Raw genomic sequence first — 24,046 nt, 5'->3', positions numbered from 1 at the left:
AGAGTCCCTAAAAGGTTAAAATAAATTGTTCTGAGAATTTATTCCTTAAAAGGTTTGTTCCAAGGCCATATCTGCGTTTCAAGCTTTGGAAGTTTTGTTTTCAATCAAGACAGCATAGTTGAACAAGTTTTGTTTTCAGATATGGCAGGGGTTTTGTTAATAGCCTTTAAAGTATGAAACTCTGCTTATTTTCTTTGGGAGCCCAAAGGAATTTTACTTTTCTGAGTCTTAGATTAGGGCAGACTGTCAATGAAGTGGAGGGGGAAAGGCACTGCCAGACAGAAAATCTCCCCGTAATTTCAGGACTGGGCAACATTCTGCCTGATTCCGGCCCATATTTTGTGGCGGTTTGACTTGTGGCAGTGGTAGCTAAGGATAAGCAAGCAACATGGAACAGCAAAAAAAGAAAAAAAAAACCCCACAACCTAAATTCAAGTAGTTTAGAATGTTTATAATTGTTTCTGAATTAAATAATCTTTTTTTTTTAATTGTGTCAGTTACCCGTCCATTCTTCTATGGTTAAAGTGAATCGCGGAATTGAAAGGGACATTAATACAGAACTGTGAAGTATGCAAATCTGTGGCACTGTAGTTAGAAGGCGGGGAGAGTTACACTGTGCTGGGGCTTACTAGTAACTACTGTACCAACATGTGTTTCGTTTTTGTAAATATCAATAATATGATTTGACACTGAGAAAATACTTTACATTCCTTCTTTGGCAGTGGGTGTGTTTTTATTTTTGCTTAGCCGGGATAACAAGGATCGGTTCTGGTGAAAAAAAAACTTTTTTTTATATAAGAACCAGAAACAAAAGCAGGGGTACGCAGATATGAGGGGGGAAAGGTCTATAGGTTTGCTTGTGGGTATAAATAGAGAAGTTCATTAGGAGTGACTGGTGAGGGAGGAACCTAGCTTAGGCACATGTGGAAAATCAGTTTACTTCAGAGGGGTGAAAGGAAGAGATGTCTGTTTTTTATTAAGACCTGAGATGCATTATAATTGGGTTGAGTTTTTACCCAGATGGCTTTTCTTATGCTGACATCCGCGACATGTATATAAAGCATTGTTAAAGAGCTGTCTCTTGTGGCAGAGTGTATTACTTGTAATTCTGCTTAGAGCCGAAGTCCTAGTCCGTCCTTTGGGCTGGCTGTAGAATTATAGATGGTGAGAAACTGCATTTGCCTGACCAAAATAGAGCACACTTCATGGTTCAACCCAAGACTGCCCTTCAAAAAATTGACCCTGGAGAAAACGTTTTAAAATATCCTTAAATGCCCCTTAAACATATGCTTTTGATGTGTCCAGCCATTCAGTTTTTCTGGGAAGAAGTGATTACTCATGTCCATTTTGTATTAGACTGTTCACTGATTTTTGAGGATGTCTATGTATTTTAAACTATTTGCCTGTCTCTTGGACGCTAACCGATGGTCAATGAAAATTGACCCTCCGTGCCCTTACTTACAGCTAAAAGACTTCTATTACAACACTGGAAAGATAAAAGCCCAGCTCCCGTAAATCAATGGACTGAGGACCGTTGAACTCTATCCATATTTGACTGCATGGCAATTGCACATAGACTTATTTTTAAATATTGGGAAACCATTTATAGAAATTTATGTGTAGATCTGCCCCCACTGTTGTTTACTTTATGTATATCTTTTTTTAAAAATCTTGTTTTTTTCTGTTTTTTTACGTTACATAAATAATGGTATTTTGTGTGTGGATATTTTATTTCATGGCATGGCACTTTGAAAAATCTGTGCAAAACCGTTTTTGGAGGCTTCTAGACTAAATTGCTTTTTAATTAATTTCCTGATTTTTTAAAATTGTAGTGAAAATATGGTTGATCAGCGGTCATATGGTTTATTGTTAGAGTTTGCCAGGTCCCTCTTCGCCACCGGTTGGAGGTTTTTGAGGCGGAGCCTGAGGAGGGTGGGTACAAAGAGGGGAGGGACTTCAATGCCATGGAGTCCAATTGCCAAAGCGGCCATTTTCTCCAGGGGAACTGATCTCTGTTTGCCACCTGCCTTACTTCTGAAGGGGAGGGCACAGAGAGCTGGGCTTACTAGGAGTGTCTTAGCTGGCAGGCTGGACATTATGGGAGGAGGCAATCCTTAAAGTACCCTGGCCCCAAACCATTTAGGGCTTTAAAGATAAGGACCAGCGTTTTTAATTGTGCCTAGAAACAAATGGCCAGTCACTGGAGTGATATGATCCCAGTATCCCATCCCTGACAATAGTTTGGCTGCCATATTTTGGACCAACTGAAGTTTCCAGACTTTTTTCAGAGACAACCCCATGTAGAGTGCATTAAAGCAGTCTAATTTGCCCTGACCTGGATACCCCAGATTAGCCTGATCTTGTCAGATCGCAAAAGCTAAGCAGGGTCAGCCCCGGCTAGTATTTAGATGGGAGACCTCCAAGGAATATCAGGGTCATGACATGGAGGCAATGGCAAACCAACTCTGAATGTCTCTTGCCTTGGAAACCCTATGGAGTCACCATAAATCAACCGTGACTTGACGGCAAAAACAACCCCAAACTTGGATGTAATAAGGGCATGGATTACTGTGGCTAGATCATTCTTTTCTAGGGAGGGCTGATAGAAAGGCTTACAGAAGGCAGTATGTGCCATAGAGGAGACCTAAGCCTCCAGGCATTTTGTTTAACTCTTGAGTTTTTTATTATTTATCCATGTGCTTAAAATATTACTGAGCTATTAATAATTTTATAAACTGCTATATTCTGACTTGATCCCAAAGACTTTATTTGAAAATAAATGTTCTGCTTTTTGTATCTTGTATATGAGAGTTCTTTCTAAGTTCAAGGGGTTTGTTTGCCCTGATCTGATCTAGAGCTTCTTATGTGTTGAAGTACACACATGGAGCTTCAGTGGTGGATCTACTATGAAACTAATGAAGCTAATCCCAGAAGGGCCCTGAAGCAACTTTTTTTTTAATGAGTGAATTTTTCAACAAAATCAATGGAGTTTTTTAAAATGTTTGTTATTAAAATAAGGCTATTTTAGTGATAGAATCATAAGCCAATGGGTTGAAGTACTTAATATTGACCTTAGAATATGCTCTAATACCCATTTCATATGGCCTCAAAATGTCCCTGTAATTGGTCAGATTTCAAAATTTTCTCAGTGGCTTGCAGCACCTGAACCCCCAGCTGTATGGGCTCGCTGAGCTCGCCAGAATCTATTCATAGCCTACATTTTGGCAGCTGGATCCTTGAATCCTTCATTGGTGCACAGCTTAACAGTTCTATAGCTCAGCCCTTAGGCTAGAGCCAACCGGAACCATAAAAAGACATTCTGAATTCTCAATTCAGGCTACGCTCGTTTCGCTTTTACATTTTAACACCAAAAATCAGATTTTCACCTCTTTATTCTAACGAGCCCCCTCTGATGACCACCTTCCTCTCTATTAGAGAATGAACCATTACATCTACCATAGAACAACCCCTGAAGAAGATAATAGCGGTTACCCAGACCTCGTTGCGAAGGGGCTCCCATAACAGTTCAAGCTTCAGGGTCCCAAAAATGTAGGTCCGCCACTGTGGAGCTTCCTTGTCCTTTTCACTGTAGAAGGTAGTTCATGGAAGTAACCAGGAAAGTTAACGTGCAGTGGTACTCCATGAACATATTGGAGCCCATCTGATCACCAGGAATTGGTTGGTCATAATGTTGGTATCATTGAGGGAACACAGTATTGGACTTGGAAGATTTAGGTTTGAATTATTGCTCTAACCTTTTTGCTGACATTGGGTATATCATAGCCACTTAGTCTTAGGTCGCAACCTATAGAATGAGACAAGCACTATATGGCATTCTAACACCTTAAGCTTAAACATACTTGCTTGGAAGTAAACCTCAATGCTTTCATTAGAAGAACATTCTTATAGAAAGTGTATCTGATCAGCTGAAGTCAGGTGATCTTAACCAATTTATCCTTCTCTTCTTCCTCCCATGACGGCATATTAATTCATTTATATACAAAAATGAAAGCATTCTTTATTTTTTGCTTTTCCAGACAACAGGAAAATCAAAGGCAATGGTACACGGGAACCCATTGAATTTAAATCAAATCAATGGTTTGGAGCAACAGTGAGAGCTCATAAAGGAAAAGTTGTGGTAAGTTTTGGTTTTCATTTTGCTTAGACAACATTTCTTACGCATACACATACACAAGTCTGTGAACATTTGATTCTCGGATTAAATGGGGCAACTGAGGAGGTGTTCTAAATAAATAAATAAGGTCAATCTGAAGCAAGAGCCTTTCAGTGGCAAATGATTATGTGAGAGACATTTTTTTCCATGACAGGTGCTAACAAGGCAGGGTTGTTGTTGTTTTTTGAGGCCCCAGACGTGTCCCGTCACAGACCCTCCATCTACTCAAGTTGGGCCGTTACAAGCTTCAGCGGCTTCAGAATTGGCGGGAGTAGCAAAAGCCACTCAGCGCCGACCCCTAGCTGGCAGGCTCTCTGTACCATAGAACCTCCCCAGCCCATTTCCACCTTGTCCTTAGCTCTTGTCCTCATTTAAAGGGAAATTGTTCCACCCCCTTTCCCCCTTCACCAATGGACCCATTCTTCCCATAATCCTTCTTTCCCCAGAGGAGGAACTTCCAACCTCCTTGTCCCATCCCTTGCCATGCCCTAACTTGCTGTCTGCCCTCTCTCCCAGGATTCCTGGATTCCACCTTCCTCTGGGGAAAATATTTCCCTGATGCCCAATGGGGCTTCTTGTGAGGTGCTCCCACCCCCTTGCTCTGTGGGCTACTGGCAGACTCCTGACACTTCCTCTCTGTCAGCCGTGGCATTTTACCTTGCTGAGATCCTTCCCCCCCCCCAGGCTCCACCCCCAAAGTCTCCATATATTCCCAACCCAGAGCTGGCAGCCCTGAGTGGGGTCCTATTCTAAACATGCAGAGTGGAGGTGTTCCTGGTATCAAAACGGGCGGCGGGGGGGAGAAAGATAAATCAAAATGGAGGCTTGTCAGCAGAAAAGTGATTTTTGTTTTACTTCATACAGTTGTTGTGAAGATAAAATGGAGGTTGGGAGATCAATGTACACTGCCCTGAGATCCTTAAAGGAGGATTGGGATAAAAATGGACTAAATAAACACACATAGTTTGTTTTTGTTTTAAAAAAACCTGATTGAAACCCCTAGGTAGAACTCCATAATGACCTACTTATGTTCCCTTGAGCAGTTTTGTCAACAGCTATGGTAACATGTTCTATACACACAGGCATTTTACATTAGCAGTTAATGCAGTACGATTTAATAAAAAAAGCTGAATAAAAAATAACAAAACATCTTGCAATGTGAACTTTGAGTTGGTCTCGCTTGATTTTCCAAACAATTATGAAGCAACAAGTGTTTTCTTGGGATTTGTTTTTAAATGGTTTAAATGATTACTTAATGGGAATAAAGAAAAATGATTTGCTTGAAATAGTCACTCATGTGGTTAACCCCAGAAAAATAAAACAGGTGATGAATAAAACATCACCCTCTCCTGTTACAGGGGTAGTATGTATGCCGAATTCCCAGCCTGAATCTTTCTGAGTTCTTATATTCCAGGCTTGGCACTCTTCCTCTGGTGAATGTACTTTTTATTGCAAAGTTGATTTCCACAGAGTAAATAATTGTCAAAAATAAATCTTACATATGCATGTCACCTGACAACCCTCTGTGGTTGTCACGCATGTAGTTCAGACTTGGCACTTTCCCCCTACATCATATAAGATCAAACACTCACAATTTAGTTTAGCTTGGGGAGGACGAGAAAAGTTGCAGAAGGAATATGCTGTCATATTCTTGAAATGTAGTCTGTTCATTTGGAGGCAGTATCACATCCACTGTATCATGCTCTCGCCAACAAGAATTAGCTCCAGTCTTCAGTTAGAAGTCACATGATGTGGTAATCTTGCTGAAGCTAAGCGGGTCTGGTTCTGATCAGTACCTGGATAGGAAACATTGTGGGAATTTTATGTATATCATCTTAGAAAAAATTATATAAATCTATCTTATCCCACTCTTCTTCCAAGGAGCACAAGGCTCCTTGTAAAGTCCCATGTTATCTTCACAGCAGTTCTGTTAGTTCTGTTAGCCTGAGAGAGAATGACTGGCTGAGTAGGGATTTGGATCTAGGTCTTTGTAGTCCTGGTAGAAACACTATACCACATTGGCTTTACTGGTATGTGGCTGTCTCCTCAATTACTATATATTCACAATATCGTGTGAAGTAAGCCTGAGAGAAGTAGATTGACTGAAAGTCACCCAGGGAGTTTCATGGCTGAGCAGGGATTTGAACCTCTATCTCCCCAGCCCTAGTACAACACCCACACTGCCTTTCAGATTCATAACTATGCTGTCTAGTTTAGAAGAAGATTTGGTTTTTATACCCCGCTTTTCTCTACCTTTAAGGCATCTCAAAGTGGCTTACAATTGTTTCCCTTCCCCTCCCCACAACAAACACCTTCCCTAAATTGTTCAAAAAACCCTTCCACGCATTCAAGCAATATGTGGAGAAGAATAGCAGGCATGAGCATGCTGGCCCCATTTCCCACCTATGCATGATGGCCAGCTTGTGAGGATGGGGCCTATGCACAGACAAAGTGTACACATGTAGGCTCCTTCCCATGTATTTGGGGTGTAATTTGGCATGCAGAAGGTCCCAGGTTCAATCCCCAGCATCTCCAGTTAAAGGGCTTAGGCAAGTAGGTGATGTGAAAGACCTCTGTCTGAGACCCTGGAGAGCTGCTGCTGATCTGAGTAGACAATACTGACTTTGATAGACCAAGGGTCAGATTCAGTATAAGGTAGCTTCATGTGTTCATGTGTTGGGGGTGCTGTTTTCCAAACGTTCCTGGTCAAAGGGAGGGAGCTTGCATGTGGGCACCTCCTCTGTATATAGGCACCATGCTTGCAAGCCAGCAATAGCCAGGGTTGGGGCAGCATGTCCATGCCCACTGTCCATGTGTTGACTGAATGCATGGAAGGATTGCATATAGAGGGATTAAAGTGATTGAAATACAGTCAAGTGTAAGTGTCTTCAGATGGATGCTTATGGGAGCGTTCTTGCGTCATATTAAATAATTTAAACATCAGCAATCACTTAGAAAAACAAAGTGATCCAGATTTTCCATATTAAGATTCTGTAATGGAAATCAGAAGTGGCTACAGACTGAGCTGAGCTCAGAAAGTCCCTGGTTCAAATATCACTTCTTCCACAAATACACTCGATGGTCTTATGCAAGTGACTGTGCTATTACCCTGAGTCTCCCATCTCCTGTATGGGGATAGTGATATTGACTAACCTTGCAGAGTTGTACACCTTTCCAAAATAATGCATGGGAAACGTTGCGAACACTAGAAAACATGAAACAAATGCCAGGCGTTAGTAAGGCGAAAGTGGAATAGTAGAGACACTTCAAGAACTGAATTGGAGCTGTATGTCTTTTTTGTTTACGTTTAACATCCTCTTAGTGGTAAGGCTGTAGCCTGAATTCTTCTGCAGCATTGCAGAATGTAGCAAGTGATAGTCTTCCTGTCCATTTATACGGATATTTAAAACTGCAGCAGTCATCCACTCTAGAAGTAGAATATTCGGGAGGGAAACCAACCTGTCAAACTTGAGTTAAGGCCTCCCTTTGAAGAGTGCAGTCTAAGGAAGTCGTAGTGGAAGTGGGCTACTGTGATCACATAACTGATAATGGTAATCAATGTTTGGACTCGTTTAGAAGCGTAATAGCATTACTTGCAAAACCTATTGATCGGTGGTTTGCACTGGTTGTCAGACTTTTCCACTAAGAAGAGGCCAGCACTTCTCCATTAGCATTTGATTACATCAGTGATACTCAGGGAACAAAGCAACACTATACATTGGATGGGTTCCTGCACATACTTAGCACATACATAATTAGGATTGGCAACCTCCAGGTGGCACCTGGAGATCTCCCACTATCACAATTGATCTCCAGACAACCAAGGTCAGTTCCCCTGAAGAATATGGCTTCTTTGGAGAATGGACTCTCTGGCATTATACCCTGCTGAGGTCCCTCCCCTCCCCAAAGCCCACCCTCCCCAGGCTCCAACCCCAAAATATCCAGGTATTTCCCAATCCAGAGCTGGCAACCCTATGCATAACATGCATCAAGATCTTATCGCTACTGTGGGCCTCCTGTGACATGTGTGTTGTTTTTCTTTCCCCCAGCAAAAGCACAGAAGGTCCAGTTCCTTATACCCTACCTCTAGCAATCACCAGGTGTAGAACAGGTGTAGCCTTTCTTCTCCCCACCCCTCCTCTTTCAGACTCAGTGCAAGATTGGGGCACCTGCCACTGTGCAATGATGTCCATTATTCTCAGTCATTCCAAGTTACATTGTCAGATAGGCAGAACTTTGGTCTGTAGGCCACCAGGTAGACCACAGTGTTGTCCAGGCTTGCTACAGCTGACTGCTTATCCCGGACACTTGAAATAATTTGGCACTATGACTGAAACTATTGCTTAAGCTGTCCATGTTGTGTATGGGGCTGAATGTTGATCCATATGACCTGGAGGGATTAAGTACCTGTTTGAAAACTTTCAGTAAGATGCCTAGACCTGGGTGGGGAAGTGATTGTAGTTAGCTTCTCTCAAAGCAATGAAGTCTAATGTTACCCTTCCTTCTTCCCACTAACACACAAAAATCAGGGGCAGTGGAAGAATGGTTATGGGCTACAGATAATTGCTTCCTACACCATGCTATAAAACTTTAGAACTGCTTGCAGTCCAGCTGTTTGGCTACTATTTCGGCTCACAATATATTTGCCAGTTGCAATCATCGAGGCTGAAGTTTGACAAACGGCATTTGAACTCATTGCAGGTATTTGATCATGCAAAAATGACGATTGCAGACGCACAGTGACATATTGCCTCATTCTTACTGTCCCCTGTCCAGTCCATTGCCTCTCAGTATGCTCGTTGCAATCTTTTTTAAGTGCACAAACCAGTCATTTTTCAGAGTTAATGACTTAAGGATAGGTGAACTGTCAGGATCTAGATGAATTTGCACATGTGCATTCTCACACTAGCCCATGGAGTTGGTATTTTTTTTCCTGACATTCCCCTGCACATCTGCTAAATTCTTGTTGACATTTGATTGACTGTAAGAAGAGGTGTTTTTGAGCTTAATGGCTTGTTTTCCAGCTGCATTCCTGGCTGGGTATACTCATGTGATCCAGTGTTTTGTTAATAAAGAAGAGCTACTGTAATTGGCTACTTTCGTGAAGCTCGTGACTCTGTAGCACATGTCCGTCTTGTGCAAGGAAGCCTAAAGAAGTAGGCATAAAGATGTGTCTGGGCCCCACCACCACTCGCCTCCAGAGAGCCCCCCCCATGGTGGAGGCCAGCTGCTGCCTGCCTTGCCTGGGACTGATGCCAGGACTGATGGGGAAGGAGCATCTCAGCCACTCAGTATAGCTTTGCATGACTCCTGGGGCAAGTGATGGGCTGCTGTCTGCTCTGGGGCTGAGACTATGTCAGCCGTGTAGGGGACATCTAGGCTGTGCCCATCTCTGTGTCACGGCCCTATCCCTCGGGGGGGGGGGCTGTTCACAAGATCCCTGGTTATTTCCTGATCATCGGAATCTGTCCTAAGACTGCATTCCTGAGCCTGCCTACGTAGAAGGTTGTATGAATGCAAGCACCGGCCTTTTGCTGACTCACATCATTGGCCCATGTAGTCCAATATTACCCACTCTGCCTAGTGAATGCAGCTCTCTGGAGGGCTTTTCCTGCCATGCTGCCTCAGATCCTTTTAAGTAGTGATATTGAGGACTGGATTCTATGCACGCCCTGGAGGTTCCTTTGCTACCAATGGGACTTGCTTCTGACTACATCAGTTGAGCATAGAGATGAAAGCGAGTCTGTACAAATACTTCCGATATAGCAAAAATGAATTGAAATGGCGTATCTGATGTTTAATGGGGGTGGGGGTGGTCGAGAGCCCTTAACTAAACACAGGTGAATTTCAAAGGTCTCTGCTGTGCAAATTGTGTTTTGATAGGCTTGTGCTCCCCTGTATCACTGGAGGACCCTGAAGCCTACGCCTGAAAAGGATCCGGTTGGCACCTGCTACGTAGCAATTCAGAATTTCAGTGCCTACGCCGAGTATTCTCCTTGTCGCAATAGTAAGTTTTTCACGGTATGGCCCCCATCATCCTAATATGTGCTTTCACGCTTTCAGTGGTAGTTTTGGCTTAATGGATGTTAGAGGAGACATCATCGTCTTGCAAGGGGATCTCAATTAAAAAGAGTCATCATCAACTTATATGTTTCCACTTGGATGCTTTTGCATTTAATAAAAGAGCAAAGATGAGGTGAGTGCTATTATGCTGACATGAGAAGACAGAATTGGCTTAATTTAAAAGGGTTTCAGATGTAGCAAACAGATCTTGATAAGCAGGAGCCAACTTTTAAAAGCAGCTGATTATTCCAAATGGAAAATTCTCTTTATAGAATTGGCAGCCTACAGTTTCAACCTGTACAGAGATAACTAGGCTGTTTTGCGAGCACGCCAACCATATGTTACGGCACAGTATAGGATGGGGAAGTTTTATATAATGCAGACCTGTGCAAATCCCTACACGGCTCCTGTACCTTTCCTGATTATTCCTGTTGGTTAAATGCACAAAAGAAAGTGTTGGTCACATCTGAAGGCCAGTTGTTTGTTCAGGGAGATGCAAATGCTACACTGGACTGTACTAAAACATCCGTGAAACCTAGGTTGTTAGGATAAAATGAACTTAATGTTGCAAATTTACCTTTGACCTTGCCAAACCAGATTCCAGATTTGAACTCATGTTGGGATCATATTTCCTTAGGAAAACTCACAGGCCAGTTTTGAGGTCAGCATCTGATGGTCAAATTTTGCTTTGGAGCTGGAAATTCAGCTCTCGAAGAATTTCTGCACTAAAACAACAACATATTAGACACACGGTCTATTAGCTCTTTCTTCTCAGAAAGCTTTATCCGTTTGATGTGGTAAAATTTAAGTCAGTTTATATTATGAAATTAATTCAGTGTTCATACTTTGATATCTACAGACAATCCAGATCCTGAGGGACAAGGATTCTGTCAAGCAGGATTCAGCTTAGATTTTTATAAGGTGAGAGGCAACAATGTTTGACTTAGCCTTGGTTTCACTGACTTCTTTCATCTTTACTTTGAAAGGCGTATGTCTCACCTCCAATTCATCATTTCTGAATGATTTCTTTTTTCACTTTTTAAAAACATTTCTTACGCTGCGTTCAGTATCTGAAACCTATTCGTTTCATTCAAAGTTTTTTAAAAATGAACATTCCCCATATTCCTTATACTAATCATAAGCTCAGATCCAATGGCCAGCAGCTGGTTCTATGCACTTAAGAGGGGTTAAATTTAATTAAATAACTTATTAAAAGATTATTAAATCTGTAATCAGTTTCTAATAAATGAATACTAATATCACTAGTTTAATCAGTGTTCATAGTGAGGTTTAAGCTTTTACAGTCAAGATCCTAATTCACCAAATGAGTTTAAAGGTGGTTCAACACCAAAGTTTATAAAGAATGTCTTAAAGAAACTTGCCCAAACTTTCTTTCTCAGAATCTGTTCTTCTGGTATAAAATAAATATTGATGCCCATCAGTAAGAAAAATATATGATGCCACTTTCTTCCTAAGTGGCCCGTGTTGCTTATTCAACCCTATTTTCCTCCATGAGCCCCTACTGAATGGAAATTATAGCTATCTTATTGGGTGAATGAAGAAATAAAAGAGAGAGTGATTCTAAAGCACTTTAAAGCCAGATATATGAAATTAGCAAAATATATGCATCTGAGATGCCATCTGTACCTTTACCTAGAAGCTGTTTCTTGCTGTTATACCAAGTACAGGTTCAGATGTGCAGAAAACTTGAGGTAGGTTAGACTGAAAGTATGTGACTGGTCCAAAATCAACCAGCAAGCTTTCACAGGAAGATGGGGATTCAAACAAGCAAGCAACCAGGCTTAGTTGAGTCATGTAAGTTGGGTAGTATCATGTCACTCAGAGGTTGCTGCCAGGCCTAGGGTTGCCAACCTCCTGGTGGGACCTGGAGATCCACTGGAATTCTAGATGACAGAGATCTGTCCCCCCCTGGAGAAAATTACTGCTTTGGAGGGTGTACTCTCTGGCATTATACCTGCTGAAGCCTCTTCCCTCCCAAATCCTGCCCTTTTCGAACTGCACCATAAAATCTCCAGGAATTTCCCAACCTGGTGCTGGCAAGCCCAGTCAGGCCTGACCCCAGTGAGTCCTCACTCAAAGGCCAAAATAGACCTGGAAAAAGCTGTGCCCTCTCCCCCTTACTTTTACGGACAAAACTAAAGCCTGGAATCTGTGGTTGCCTAGCAATAGCCACTGAGGGAATCCATTACTTAAAGCTAGAGGCACTCCTTTTATAATTCTTTAATTTTTAAAAACTCCCCAATCTTTTTTTTTTTTTAGATTTCATTTTTTCTGCAAACCCGGGGTCCTTTTCAGGTTTGTAGAAAGATCCGTCTTGCCCATTCGCAGCTTCACTCACAGGATTTTAAGTATCCAAAGATTTGGCCAACTTTGCTATTACAATATATCACATATCTCTTTCTGTAATAAGCATGTGAAGTTTGGCTTTCTATGAGTATCTTAAATGAGGAGACTGCAGTTCAGTGCTAAATTTTAAGCCAGCTGCCTTGATCTCAGTTGGAACAATGAACATGCAATGAAAATTGCTTTCTCAAGCTGTACCCAACGTCCTGTATTTATTTCGCACCCAGACTGGCTGATGGATGCTATTTTATTAATGTTAATTATTTGAATCATTTTCAGATGTTTTGCTTTTGGAGTCTCATGCATATTATTAATCATAATTTAATGCATTTTTTCTGTCATCAACATAGAATGGAGACCTCATAGTGGGAGGACCTGGCAGCTTTTATTGGCAAGGTATGTTCACCTACATACATGGAACAGGAGAAGAAATGACAAGTGAAACCAAAGTAATACCGGGTTATATTTATATGTGTATGTTTTTAATTTAAAAAAATAACATTCTAGGTAGTAGGGTAAAGGTAGTCTCCAGTGCAAACACTGGGTCATTAGTGACCCATGGGATGACATCACATCATGACGTTTACTAGGCAGACTGTGTTTATGGAGTGGTTTGCCATTGCCTTCCCCAGTCATCTACACTTTACCCCCAGCAAGCTGGGTACTCATTTTACCGACCTCGGAAAGATTGAAGGCTGAGTCAGCCTTGAGCCGGCTACCTGAAACCGACTTCCTTTGGGATTGAACTTAGGCTGTGAGCAGAGTTTTGACTGCAATACTGCAGTTTTATCACTTTGTACCACGGGGCTCCTGTAGTTTACTACTAGGTGGTAGTTTACCCTTATTCCCATGACTGCCATCTGGTAATATCTGTCTTTCAGTCCCATTTGGTCTACAAGGTCATACTCTGATTTATACAGCATGGGAAATATGGTTGATGCTTTCCTCACGTGTAACATTTTACCCGTTAATGAAAAATCAGAAAGAAATGGGCAAAATATATTTTCATCCATTATTCTTTAGATACCATGGTGTGCAGGACTTTCCATTTGTGTTTGGTACTGCTTGAACTTGCAGTGCTTAAGACACATTCATCAGTGCCTTCTCATGCTCCTGTAATCCATGTGCACCAGTTTGTTTACCGTACCATGCATACTAATTTGTTAAAATAGCTATTTTTTTCCCAAGTAGGACTTGCCAGTCTTTACACAGTTCTTTATTTTCTAAGATACAGTGATTACTGACTTGCCTAGTGTTGGGGGAAAGCTGTCTCAGTTAGCCGTGTTCTACAGCAGCAATTGATGAGCATGATTAGAAGAGACAGAGCAGATTTGGAAATGTAACCCTGATTCTTTAAGGAATTCTGTAATTGGTTTGTCCTCTCATTTTATCTTCAATCTATTTTGAATCGCAGGTCAAATTATCACCAGCAGCGTAGCAGATATTATCACAGATTATTCGTTCAAGAATATTTTAAGAAAACTATCTCGAGAAAAACAAACTGGAGTTGCACCATCGATATACGATGACAATTATCTGGGTAAGTTGCATGACAGGTTTGTCATACCCCACATTAACCTTGCCTGGAAAGGTGACATAAAAGTATTTGCTCTGTTCAAGTGAGCCACAAGTGTAGCCAGCATTCTATGCATTTGCCAAACAAGATACTAGTGGTCACTCTTGACTGGATGAGTCTTGTGATGAAAATGGGAGTAGCATCTGCATCCAGGGGCACCAAATGTTACACTATGGGCGAAAACGAACGTCGCTTTAGTCTCCTTTATTCCCTGTTTCAGCCAGGATTCAGCCAGGATCAAACACATGCGTTTTCGCCGAATGTGCATTCGATCTTGGCTGAATCCTGGCTGAAACAGGGAATAAAGGAGGCTAAAGCGACCGTGCATTTTCGCCCATTGTCAGTTGCTCTTAACTGTGGGTAGGAGTAGGGGGGGGTCATAAATGTACCCATGTTGACAGTCAACTCATGTTGACCGTCAACTCATGTTGACAGTCAACTCATGTTGACTGTGGGTGGGAGTGGGGGTCATAAATGTGCCCATGTTGACTGTGGGTGGGAGTGGGGGGGTCATAAATGTGCCCATGTTGACAGTCAACTCATGTTTTGGAGCTGCAGAAACAGTTGGCACAGATCCTTTATTCAGTTTACTTTTTGCAAACCTTGTGCATTATAATCCAATTTACAACCCTCAGACATTGCTGTGCATCCAGAACAAGTTCATCTGGCCTTGTTCCTAAGATCCCCTTTCAACTGTCTAGTATAACATAACATTTGCTTTAGAAAAACAAGGCAATGTATTCATACCTTGAATACAAGCAATGTTTACACTGTGAAATAAGGGGCCATGTAACTTCCCTTTCAGTACATTACATGAACAGGTCACACTGTGAATCCCACTAGTGGCAAAATAAATGTTACATCCAGCTGAATTATAAAGTATTAATGCTCTAGCAGCTCATCTTGAGATCTAATTACAGCCATGTTTTTTACTAGTATTTTCACTTTGTTGATTTATTGTGCATCTGAGACATATAATAAAGTTAGTCATAAAAGCTTGACAAATTGTTTTCCTTTGGTATTCTAGTTTATAAAGGGTTTTTAAAAAAAAAAAAAAACACACACACCAGAGATTGTTGAAACAGAGGGAAGATCTGTTTGACCTTCCAGGAGTGTCATAAACAGTTTGTCAGGTTTCATGCTTGTAGTTTTGTTTTTAAACAGGATACTCAGTGACTGCTGGTGAATTTACTGGAGATTTTCAGCAAGGTGAGAATCCTCTGTCTTTCTGTACAAAGTACACGGCTCTGTCATTGAGTTAAGAGAGAGAAATCAACTGGCTTAGATTGGGGTAACTCTGCATTGGACAGCACTGCAATCCTATGGGGTTACTCCAGTCTAAGCCTACTGAAACCAGCGGGCATAGGATTGCACTGTTAAATATTTTGCATATGTGTATGGCCAGTTTGCTCAGTATACCCATGTGAATAGTCCTGAAGTGCTTGCTCAAGGGAAGAATGTCGAGCATGAACCTGGTAATCACAGATGTGGCTTTCATCAGTCCCCGTGATTGTGGCAAAACTTTCTCCAACAGTAACATTCAGATGAACTGTTGCTGGTTGCATCCAAGATTGAGTTGTCTATCATATTTTTATCCTGCCTTTCCCTTTCTCCATGTTACCTTCACAACAACCTTGAGAAGGAGCTGTCAGCCAAGATTGCCCTGTGAATTTCAAGGCTAATTGTTTTCCTAGTCCTACTCTGATGCACTAAGTAATACACCACACTGGCTCACCAAGACCCAATATCTGTGTGTGTGTGTGCTACATTTCCATGATTTGTTCATGTTTTTGGAAACCATTACAGACTTGAAACTGAGGCATATGGGTTGATCGTAGATGAGTATTTGCTTGTTTTCCTAGAATCATATACTGTTGCACCTGGTTGCAATGTTATCTAAACTATGGTACAATATTGTCTATATTCCACTGTGTCAAAAAACAAAACAAAAAAAACAACCTTTAAGCAATCTCATGTCTACATGAGCATGTATTTCCAGAAGGAAAAGACTCCTGAAAGGGATGGAACATTTGTTGTCTGAAACACCCCTTATACAGATCAGAGTGCCATGAAAATCAATAAGACAATTAAACTGATAAAATGTATTTGTGTATTCTGCAATGATCTTTGCGTCCAAAATATGAAATGTGGGATTGGTTTATATATGTGGCTCCTGACATAGGATCCTATATGCATTCCAGCGCACACATGGAACTTCTGTACGGAAACTCCTGTATGAATCATTGAATCAAGATAATGGATGCAATATTTGCTCTACCAAGTCCTGCATATTCCAAGGCTGTAAATCTCTAAATTCCAGTTGCTGAGAAAAACAAACAAACAAACCAGGAGGCTTAGTCCTCTGCCCTGCTTTCAGGCATTCTTAGGTTGGCCACAGGACTATGAACCAGTTGAACCATTGGTCTGATTCAGCATGACTTCTCTTAGGTTTTCTTGTTCAAATCTCTGGATCACACTCTGGAGTTCATGAATCATGTGTGTGGGGTTCTCCTGACCTTTTTGATGGATAATATTACTGGATGTCCTAAATGGTCAATTCTCTGTCAGTGCTGAATATAAACAGTGGCTGGCCTAAAACTTTGGAGCTAATTCAGATGCCATTGTTTGCTTGAGTAAGATTGATCCCAGATCTATAAGCCTCTGCATTCTGCCAAGAGCAGTATATATGTTAGTTGGCTTTACAATATCTTAGTTAACTAAGAGGGACTGTACCCAACATTAACATATCTCAGTTGACTAAGATATCAACTAGGATGATTGCTTAGAAAGAGAGTAAATCTTATTATGGATCCATGCCTGAATCCAGATGCCACCAGGGAGGTTTTCTGTGGGAGGGGCCAGCAGACAACGGCTCCATTGTGCTTCCAAACCTTGCTGAGAACCCCATATCCAAGCAGCATTCTGTATTGCATTTTAATGGGTATTCACATTAGATATGAAATGCTTCCAGTCACTCTTGGGAACCCCCTTTTTTTTTTTTTTGCTGAAAAGGATAAAATGCAATAAGCAAGCCGCCACCCCCCTCAAAATATAGAGGTTACCCACAAGCAGATTCTGAGCAATTGCTGTGAAAGCTGGTGTCCCAGTAAATTAACTTTCAGACGATTATTTTTGTTTTAGAGATCGTTGCTGGAATCCCGAGAGGTGCACAGAACTTTGGCTATGTATGTAATCTGTCAACAGATTTCACTCCTGACTTGATGTGTACTCTTTTTTAAAAATCCCATTTTCATAGACTTTGATTGAGTGTCTTGCTTTAGGCCAGGGGTGGGGAACCTTTTTCCTGCCAAGGGCCATTTCGATATTTATAACATTATTCGGGGGCCATACCAGGCATAGATCTCCTGCGGGGGGGAGAGGCTAGGGTTGCCAGGTCTCCAGCCACCACCTGGAGGTTGGCAACCCTAGCAGAGGCTGTGCAGCGAAAAAAGGGGAGGGACGGAGGGAAAGAAGGAAGGAACGAAAGAGAGGGAGAGAAAGAGAGGGGTTCCCAGCTTCTCCCCCTCACACACATGTGCAAACCTCCCCAGCTTCTCCCCCCCACATACACACACTCATGCAAGCACAATGGGGAGAAACCTCCGTAGCTTCTCCCCTGTCCCTCCTAGCAAGCAAGCACCTGGCTGCACTAGCAACTGGGAGCGACTGGGAAGTCGCCTCCATAGTTTCTCCCCCACCCCACCCCCAGCAAGCAAGGAAGGAGCAAGCAAGCAAGCATCCGGCTGCACGAGCAGCCGGGCACAACTGGGAAGTCGCCTCCGCGGCTCCCACCCCCCACCCCCAGCAAACAAGGAAGCAAGCAGGGAAGGAAGCAAGCAAGCACCCAGCTGCACGAGCAGCTGGGCACAATTGGGAAGACACCTCCACGGCTTCTCCCCACACACACACACTCATGCAAACACAATGGGGAGAAACCTCCGTAGCTTCTCCCCTGCCCCTAGCAAGCAAGCAAGCACTAGGGTGCACTAGCAACCGGGCACGATTGCGAAGTCACCTCTGCAGCTTCTCTCCCACCCCCAGCAAGCAGGGAAGCAAACAGGGAAGGAAGCAAGCAAGCACCCAACTGCACGAGCAGCCGGGCGCAATTGGGAAGTCGCCTCCGTGGCTTCTCCCCGCCCCCCGCCCCCGCAAACAAGGAAGCAAGCAAGCACCCAACTGCACGAGCAGCCGGGCACAATTGGGAAGTCGCCTCCGCAGCTTCTTCCCCCCCCCCCCCACAAACAAGGAAGCAAGCAAGCACCCGGCTGCACGAGCAGCTGGGCACAATTGGGAAGACGCCTCCACAGCTTTTCCCCTGCCCCCCCAAACAAGCACCCGGCTGCACAAGCAGCTGGGCGAGATTGGGAAGTCACCTCCACGGCTTCTCCCCCCCCCCTCCAAGCAAACAAGGAAGCATATATATTGCCTCAGGGCGGTGGGGCATGGCCGAAGCCAAGCAAACAAAGTTGGGCTGCTGAGAGAGCCGACCAGGCACATGTGTTCTCTCTCGCAAAAAACAGGAAGCAGGGAGACTGGGGGAAACGCCCCCACAATCACACAATCAACCGTCCCTTTTGTACGCATGTGGTCCCGCCTTCCAGCGAAGCCGAGAGGAGGGCCTGGCTAGTGATAGCTAGCTCCGTGGAGCTCCCGGCCTCGGCAGGTGGGCCGTGAAGCTCCTGGCTTTGGCAGGCGGGCCGGGGGCCGGACAAAATGATCTCGCGGGCCGCATCCCGCCCACGGGCCGGACGTTCCTCACCCCTGCTTTTGGCTGAAATCTTCCACACAGGTTGCCTAAATTGCACTGAGGTCAGTCTAGTCATTAAGTGGTCTAACAGTGAGCAGGACTGTGGCCCTAATTAACAGTCAAATGAAATTTTTTGCAAAGATGCTATGGTTACAGGTTAATCATTCAAATGGGCCCTTTAAATTATACTAAAGACTTTGTACCTGTCCAGTGGTACAGTGCTGTCTCTTTGCCAGCACCTTCCCATGAAATACCACAGTGTTTTAAGAGACTAAACAAACGCCTAGTATGAAGAGTTAGTTCTGCAAGCCCCTAGACTACAGCTGTCCAGAAATTGTGCCCTTCACACATCTCTCCTTTGGTGGGTGCCCAGCTTTGGTGCTACATCTTAGGGGGAAGCCCAGAGCAAAGTAGCAAGAATAAGGTATCAAGCACAGTTTCCCAAGCTGCAGGTAGCAGGATAGAAGCACAGCAGGGAGGACGACAAAATGTCATTTGCCCTTGGATGAGCAGTTGAATTGTCATTGCCATTTTTCTCAAGTTGAAATGGGGATCATTGACTTAGGTCTATGAAGAGCGCAGAAATGTATGATTCAGTCAAGCTTGAGAGGATCCAGAAAAGGTGGGCATTGATAACATACCTGTTAAACATGTCTCACAGACTGAAATGTTAAGGACAGAGACATAATTAATCTAGGGTAAGGAAGATTCAGGAGGATGTGTGTGTTTTTTTAATCTAGTTTTTAAAAGGCTAACAAAGGATGTAGGGGAAGACAGTAGAGCCAAGGGGCTTTCTACTTACTTGCTACAGAAGAAAAAGAACTATATACATTCATAGAAGGTCATCTCTCATAGTTGGTAATGGGAACCTCCTCGTGTGCATGGGCTCTACATCATAGGGCGAAAACTCATGGTCGCTTTAGCCTCCTTTATTCCCTGTTTCAGCCAGGATAAAAATGTTGATTAATTAAAGTTGAAAACCTTTTATGAAGGTCTTAAAGATCATGTAAGGTAGACATTTTTCTGATATCATTTAGATATATTAGAAGAATAAGAGTTAGCTTTTATACCCCACTTTTCTCTACTGAAAGGAGTCTCAAAACGGCATACAATCACCTTCTCTTCCCTTCCTCACAACAGACACCTTGCGAGGTAGGTGGGGCTGAGAGAGTTCTGAGAGAACTGTGATTAGCCCAGGGTCACCCAGCAGGCTTCATGAGTAGGAGTGGGGAAACAAACCCGGTTCACCAGATTAGAGTCTGCTGCTCTTGTGGAGGAGCAGGGAATCAAACCCAGCTCTCCAGATTAGAGTCCATCACTCTTAACCTCTACACCATGCTGGCTGTCATGACATACCACTTCGTTGCAAGAGTCTAATCTAAATGATCTGTAAGAATGAAAAATCAATGAATTAGTAGTAATTTAATTTTTTAGTTTTTATTTTGTAATATAATGCCTTGTGGTCTGACTGCCTCTTTTATATCTTCCTGTTTCCAGGTTTCAATTATTAATTCCACAGATTTGACCTTCATTCAGAATTTCACTGGAGAACAGGTAAAGGGATCAATAATACAGCTCTCACAGCAGCATCTCAAGTGGGGGTCTCTTACACCACTCAATGAAGTATTACCGGATAGGTACCGTATTTTAAGCTGCAACTTTTCATTAATTATTCAGGATGCGATAGAAAGCGTTTTTTAAATGATACATGTTATAAAAGTGAGAATGTTCTTTATTGACAGATGGCATCTTACTTTGGATATACTGTTGCAGTATCGGATGTTAACAATGATGGGTAAGTTGCAGTGACAGCATATTTATCGTTGGCGCCATTTTCTGTTTTTCCCCCCTTTTTGGTTTAGATTGATTCAGGTCACTTAATCACATTTTGCCCCACTGAAGTCCATGAGACCATTCCAGGACTGCTCAGTACTAAGTGGTTTGAGAGAGATCACAGCTTAACTACACACACGTCTTGTATGTTTAGTTAGAATTAGGCTCCCAAATCTTTCGATCCCTTTCAAAATTTCCGGTAGTAGAGAATATTTGGTCACTTCATGAGAGGACAAGACTCACTGGAAAAACAATAATGCTAGGAAAAGTTGGAGTCAGTCGGAAACGAGGAAGACTCACCATGAGATGGACTGACTCAACAAAAGGAAGCCCCTGCTTTCAGTTTGTAAGACCTGAGCAAAGCTGTTAATGATAGGATGCCTTGGAGGTTATTAATTCATAAATTGGGAATGACCTGATGGCAGATAACACAAGAAAGATGTAGAACGTGTCCAGAGAAGGGCAACAAAGATGGTGAGGGGTGTGGAAACCAAGTACTATGAGGAGAGGTTGATGGAGCTGGGTATGTTTAGCCTGAAGAGGAGAAGACTAAGAGGGGATATGATAACCATTTTTTAACCATGTTTAACTTCTGTTTTGTTTCATCTGTATGTAGTCTAGAATTAGTTTTCTCAGTTTCTCAGTTTCGGAGAGGTGTGTCATTTTAAATATGGGCCTTTCTAGACAATCTATAGCAGTCAGTATTCAGGGGTTACTGGAAACTGAACATCTTTCCCCTAAATAGCCAATACACCAGTGCTAGGAAACATATTTTTTGTAGCAACAAGCTGCAGCACTTGGTTGCTGAAAAATATCAGTACTCGCCCCCAAATTGCTAATGGGTCCATTGCAGTTTGGCATTCCGCATGCATTGCAATTGCTTGGGTTTTAAGGGCACCCATTGGCTAATATGTATGTTTCTTTTGACGTCAAGCAGTGCTTTCTTCCCAAATACCCATGCACTATTTTGAGATATTTCTTTAAAATTTATTTTATATTTATTCTGTGAATTCTTTTCTGCATGTTTCCTGCTGCACCATTCCAGTGGAAGTGTTCATACAGAAGCTTAGATTTTGTTGTGGAGGAGGCATATGCTTAGTACAAACAAACAAACACTTTATTATGGCCTTGCCAGAAAAATACATATGGTTAGTTCAACGGGCAAATATACTCATATACATACTATATGCTGTTACAACATGATCCTTCTTTCTGGGAAGTCAGTCCTAAATAGCCTGAATACATAATTACATAACCGATGGACGCCCTTTTGAGATTAGTCCTTACACTCCTTAGGAATACTCTTAGATTGACGAATTTAACTCGCTATTGCACAGAACCGGGCAGTGGAAGATATAACCTGCTTGTTTCCCCCCAATAACAACATCTGCAATAAATCTGCTTGCGGTACCCCTGTGAACATATGCTTAGTATGAATTCTGCTAAAACTATTGACTAATTGGCAGTTTTGATTGAATCAAGTAGAGGATTATTTCTTGATCTGCAACGTGAAGTTAAGGCAGCATAAATGTTAAAACTAAAATTTGAACAATAAGCTCTAAAATAATTAGCCTAAAACATAGAAGAGCTCCAATCTTCAACAAAATATTAACACCAGTTGTAACTCCCTCCCCTTCATTAATGCTATCTGACTCTGGACCATGAAAAGTTTTCCCTTCTTCCATTCCTAATGCCGGTTCCAGGTTTATCTCACTTATAGAATATTCTATATCGCTTGACCATCTAAGAGACTCTGTCAGCAAGCAGTGGATTATATAATGCAAATCGGTTCCATTATTGGAGGTGCTTTCTGATCATGCAAGGGGCGTGCAAGACACTCTTCTGAGTCTCTTGCATCAGGGAAAGGATCATTCCATGGAACTGATCCATAGGATCCTACCCAGTTGTCCCAAAAGCTTGACTTGGTAAGGGTAACAATGTGGCAGATTTGTAAGGAATTCTCATGTAGCTAGAGGTGCGAGTGGATGGAAGCAACACTGGTTCTTCCAGAAAATAATCAGAAACATGGAGAAAATATTTTCTTAATGGCTTTCCTGCCACTCTGAACTGAGATGGTCTTTGGTTTTGGGGCCAACAATGCCCAGTATCTGTTGTTTTCTGCAGCACCGTTTAAATAGAAGCCAGTGATCAAAATGATCAGTGCCAGTTGGAGAGCAATTTATGCACAACATTCATCGAGTGAAGGAGAATTATTTATGTTAGGCTAAAACCAGGTTTCCAATAAAAACACATTAGGGATCTTTTATTTGTACCATATCAAAGCTTCACATATTTAGGCTCTAACCGCTTGACGCCCTCCTGTGCTCCTGCTGTTTTTTGCCCAGCAGCATACAAAAGGATTGTATAAAATGCCAGCAGGTGGCCAGCTAGTGCTTTTGAATGCTGTGTTATTAAAAAGGCAGTAATAGTGCCCCTCCTGTTTAAATGCACAGTTCGAACAAACAAATTGCTCGATTTATGGGTAGTGGCACCATCATGGCATAGCCATGAAAGCAATGCAAGAGTACAACAGTGGATTGAACTCTTCTATGTCTGTGGAGTGGACCATTGCGTTATTCCTCCTGCCTTTCAGCTTGAATTTGGCTTGGAAATCAAACTATTTATAACTGAAGACAAGCAGAAACGTTCCTCAGTTTAAAAATGTCTACAGCAAACAGATGTTCCAAAACGTACAACTCCCCACACACTGTTTGAACACCGAAGGAGGAGTCTGGGAGTGGGTGGGGGGTCACAAATAGAAGCAAAATTGACATCATTGTTTTTATGTTCCAAATGGAGAAACGGAAAACAAAGCACAGCAAAGATAATAAGCAAGAGCAGCCTGACCTTATAAGTCACTGAACTGAGGCAGGGACTCATAAAATCAGAGTGGAGAGTCCCTTGCCAAAGGGGACTTTGAACACACATGAACACATGAAGCTGCCTTATACTGAATCAGATCCTTGGTCCATCAAAGTCAGTATTGTCTACTCAGACCAGCAGCGGCTCTCCAGGGTCTCAGGCAGGGGTCTTTCACATCACCTACCTGCCTAGTCCCTTTAACTGGAGATTCTGGAGATTGAACCTAGGACCATGTGTATGCCAAGTAGATGCTCTACCACAGCCCCCCCCATCCCCATTTTGGGATGGTCTCTTCTCAAGTGCCAGAGCTGGGAGCTGCCCCAGGGTTTGGGCCACACAGAGGCCATCAATACTACTCACCAGCATTCCTCTCAACTGCCATGGCTGTTGCATCAGCATCTTTCAGAGGATGTGTCTGGGCATGGAT

The 24,046-nt window shown here is 42.5% G+C and overlaps 1 protein-coding gene across 1 annotated transcript in view; it reads left to right on the top strand.

The window, feature by feature from the left end:
• Nucleotides 1–24,046, top strand: part of ITGA8 (integrin subunit alpha 8) — a 128,651-nt gene that overhangs the window by 14,408 nt on the left and 90,197 nt on the right. Inside the window, exons 2-10 of the mRNA XM_056857097.1 lie at nt 4,038–4,138; nt 10,058–10,181; nt 11,097–11,158; nt 12,952–12,997; nt 14,016–14,141; nt 15,342–15,386; nt 17,319–17,362; nt 20,422–20,478; nt 20,667–20,719. Of these exons, the coding sequence (XP_056713075.1) occupies nt 4,038–4,138; nt 10,058–10,181; nt 11,097–11,158; nt 12,952–12,997; nt 14,016–14,141; nt 15,342–15,386; nt 17,319–17,362; nt 20,422–20,478; nt 20,667–20,719 (658 nt within the window). The remainder of the gene's footprint in view (nt 1–4,037; nt 4,139–10,057; nt 10,182–11,096; nt 11,159–12,951; nt 12,998–14,015; nt 14,142–15,341; nt 15,387–17,318; nt 17,363–20,421; nt 20,479–20,666; nt 20,720–24,046) is intronic.

The sequence above is a fragment of the Euleptes europaea genome, chromosome 11 (assembly GCF_029931775.1).
Source record: "Euleptes europaea isolate rEulEur1 chromosome 11, rEulEur1.hap1, whole genome shotgun sequence".
NCBI classification, from domain to species: domain Eukaryota; kingdom Metazoa; phylum Chordata; class Lepidosauria; order Squamata; family Sphaerodactylidae; genus Euleptes; species Euleptes europaea.
Note: the sequence above shows the minus strand (reverse complement) of the source record. Positions and strands in the feature narration are given on the sequence as shown.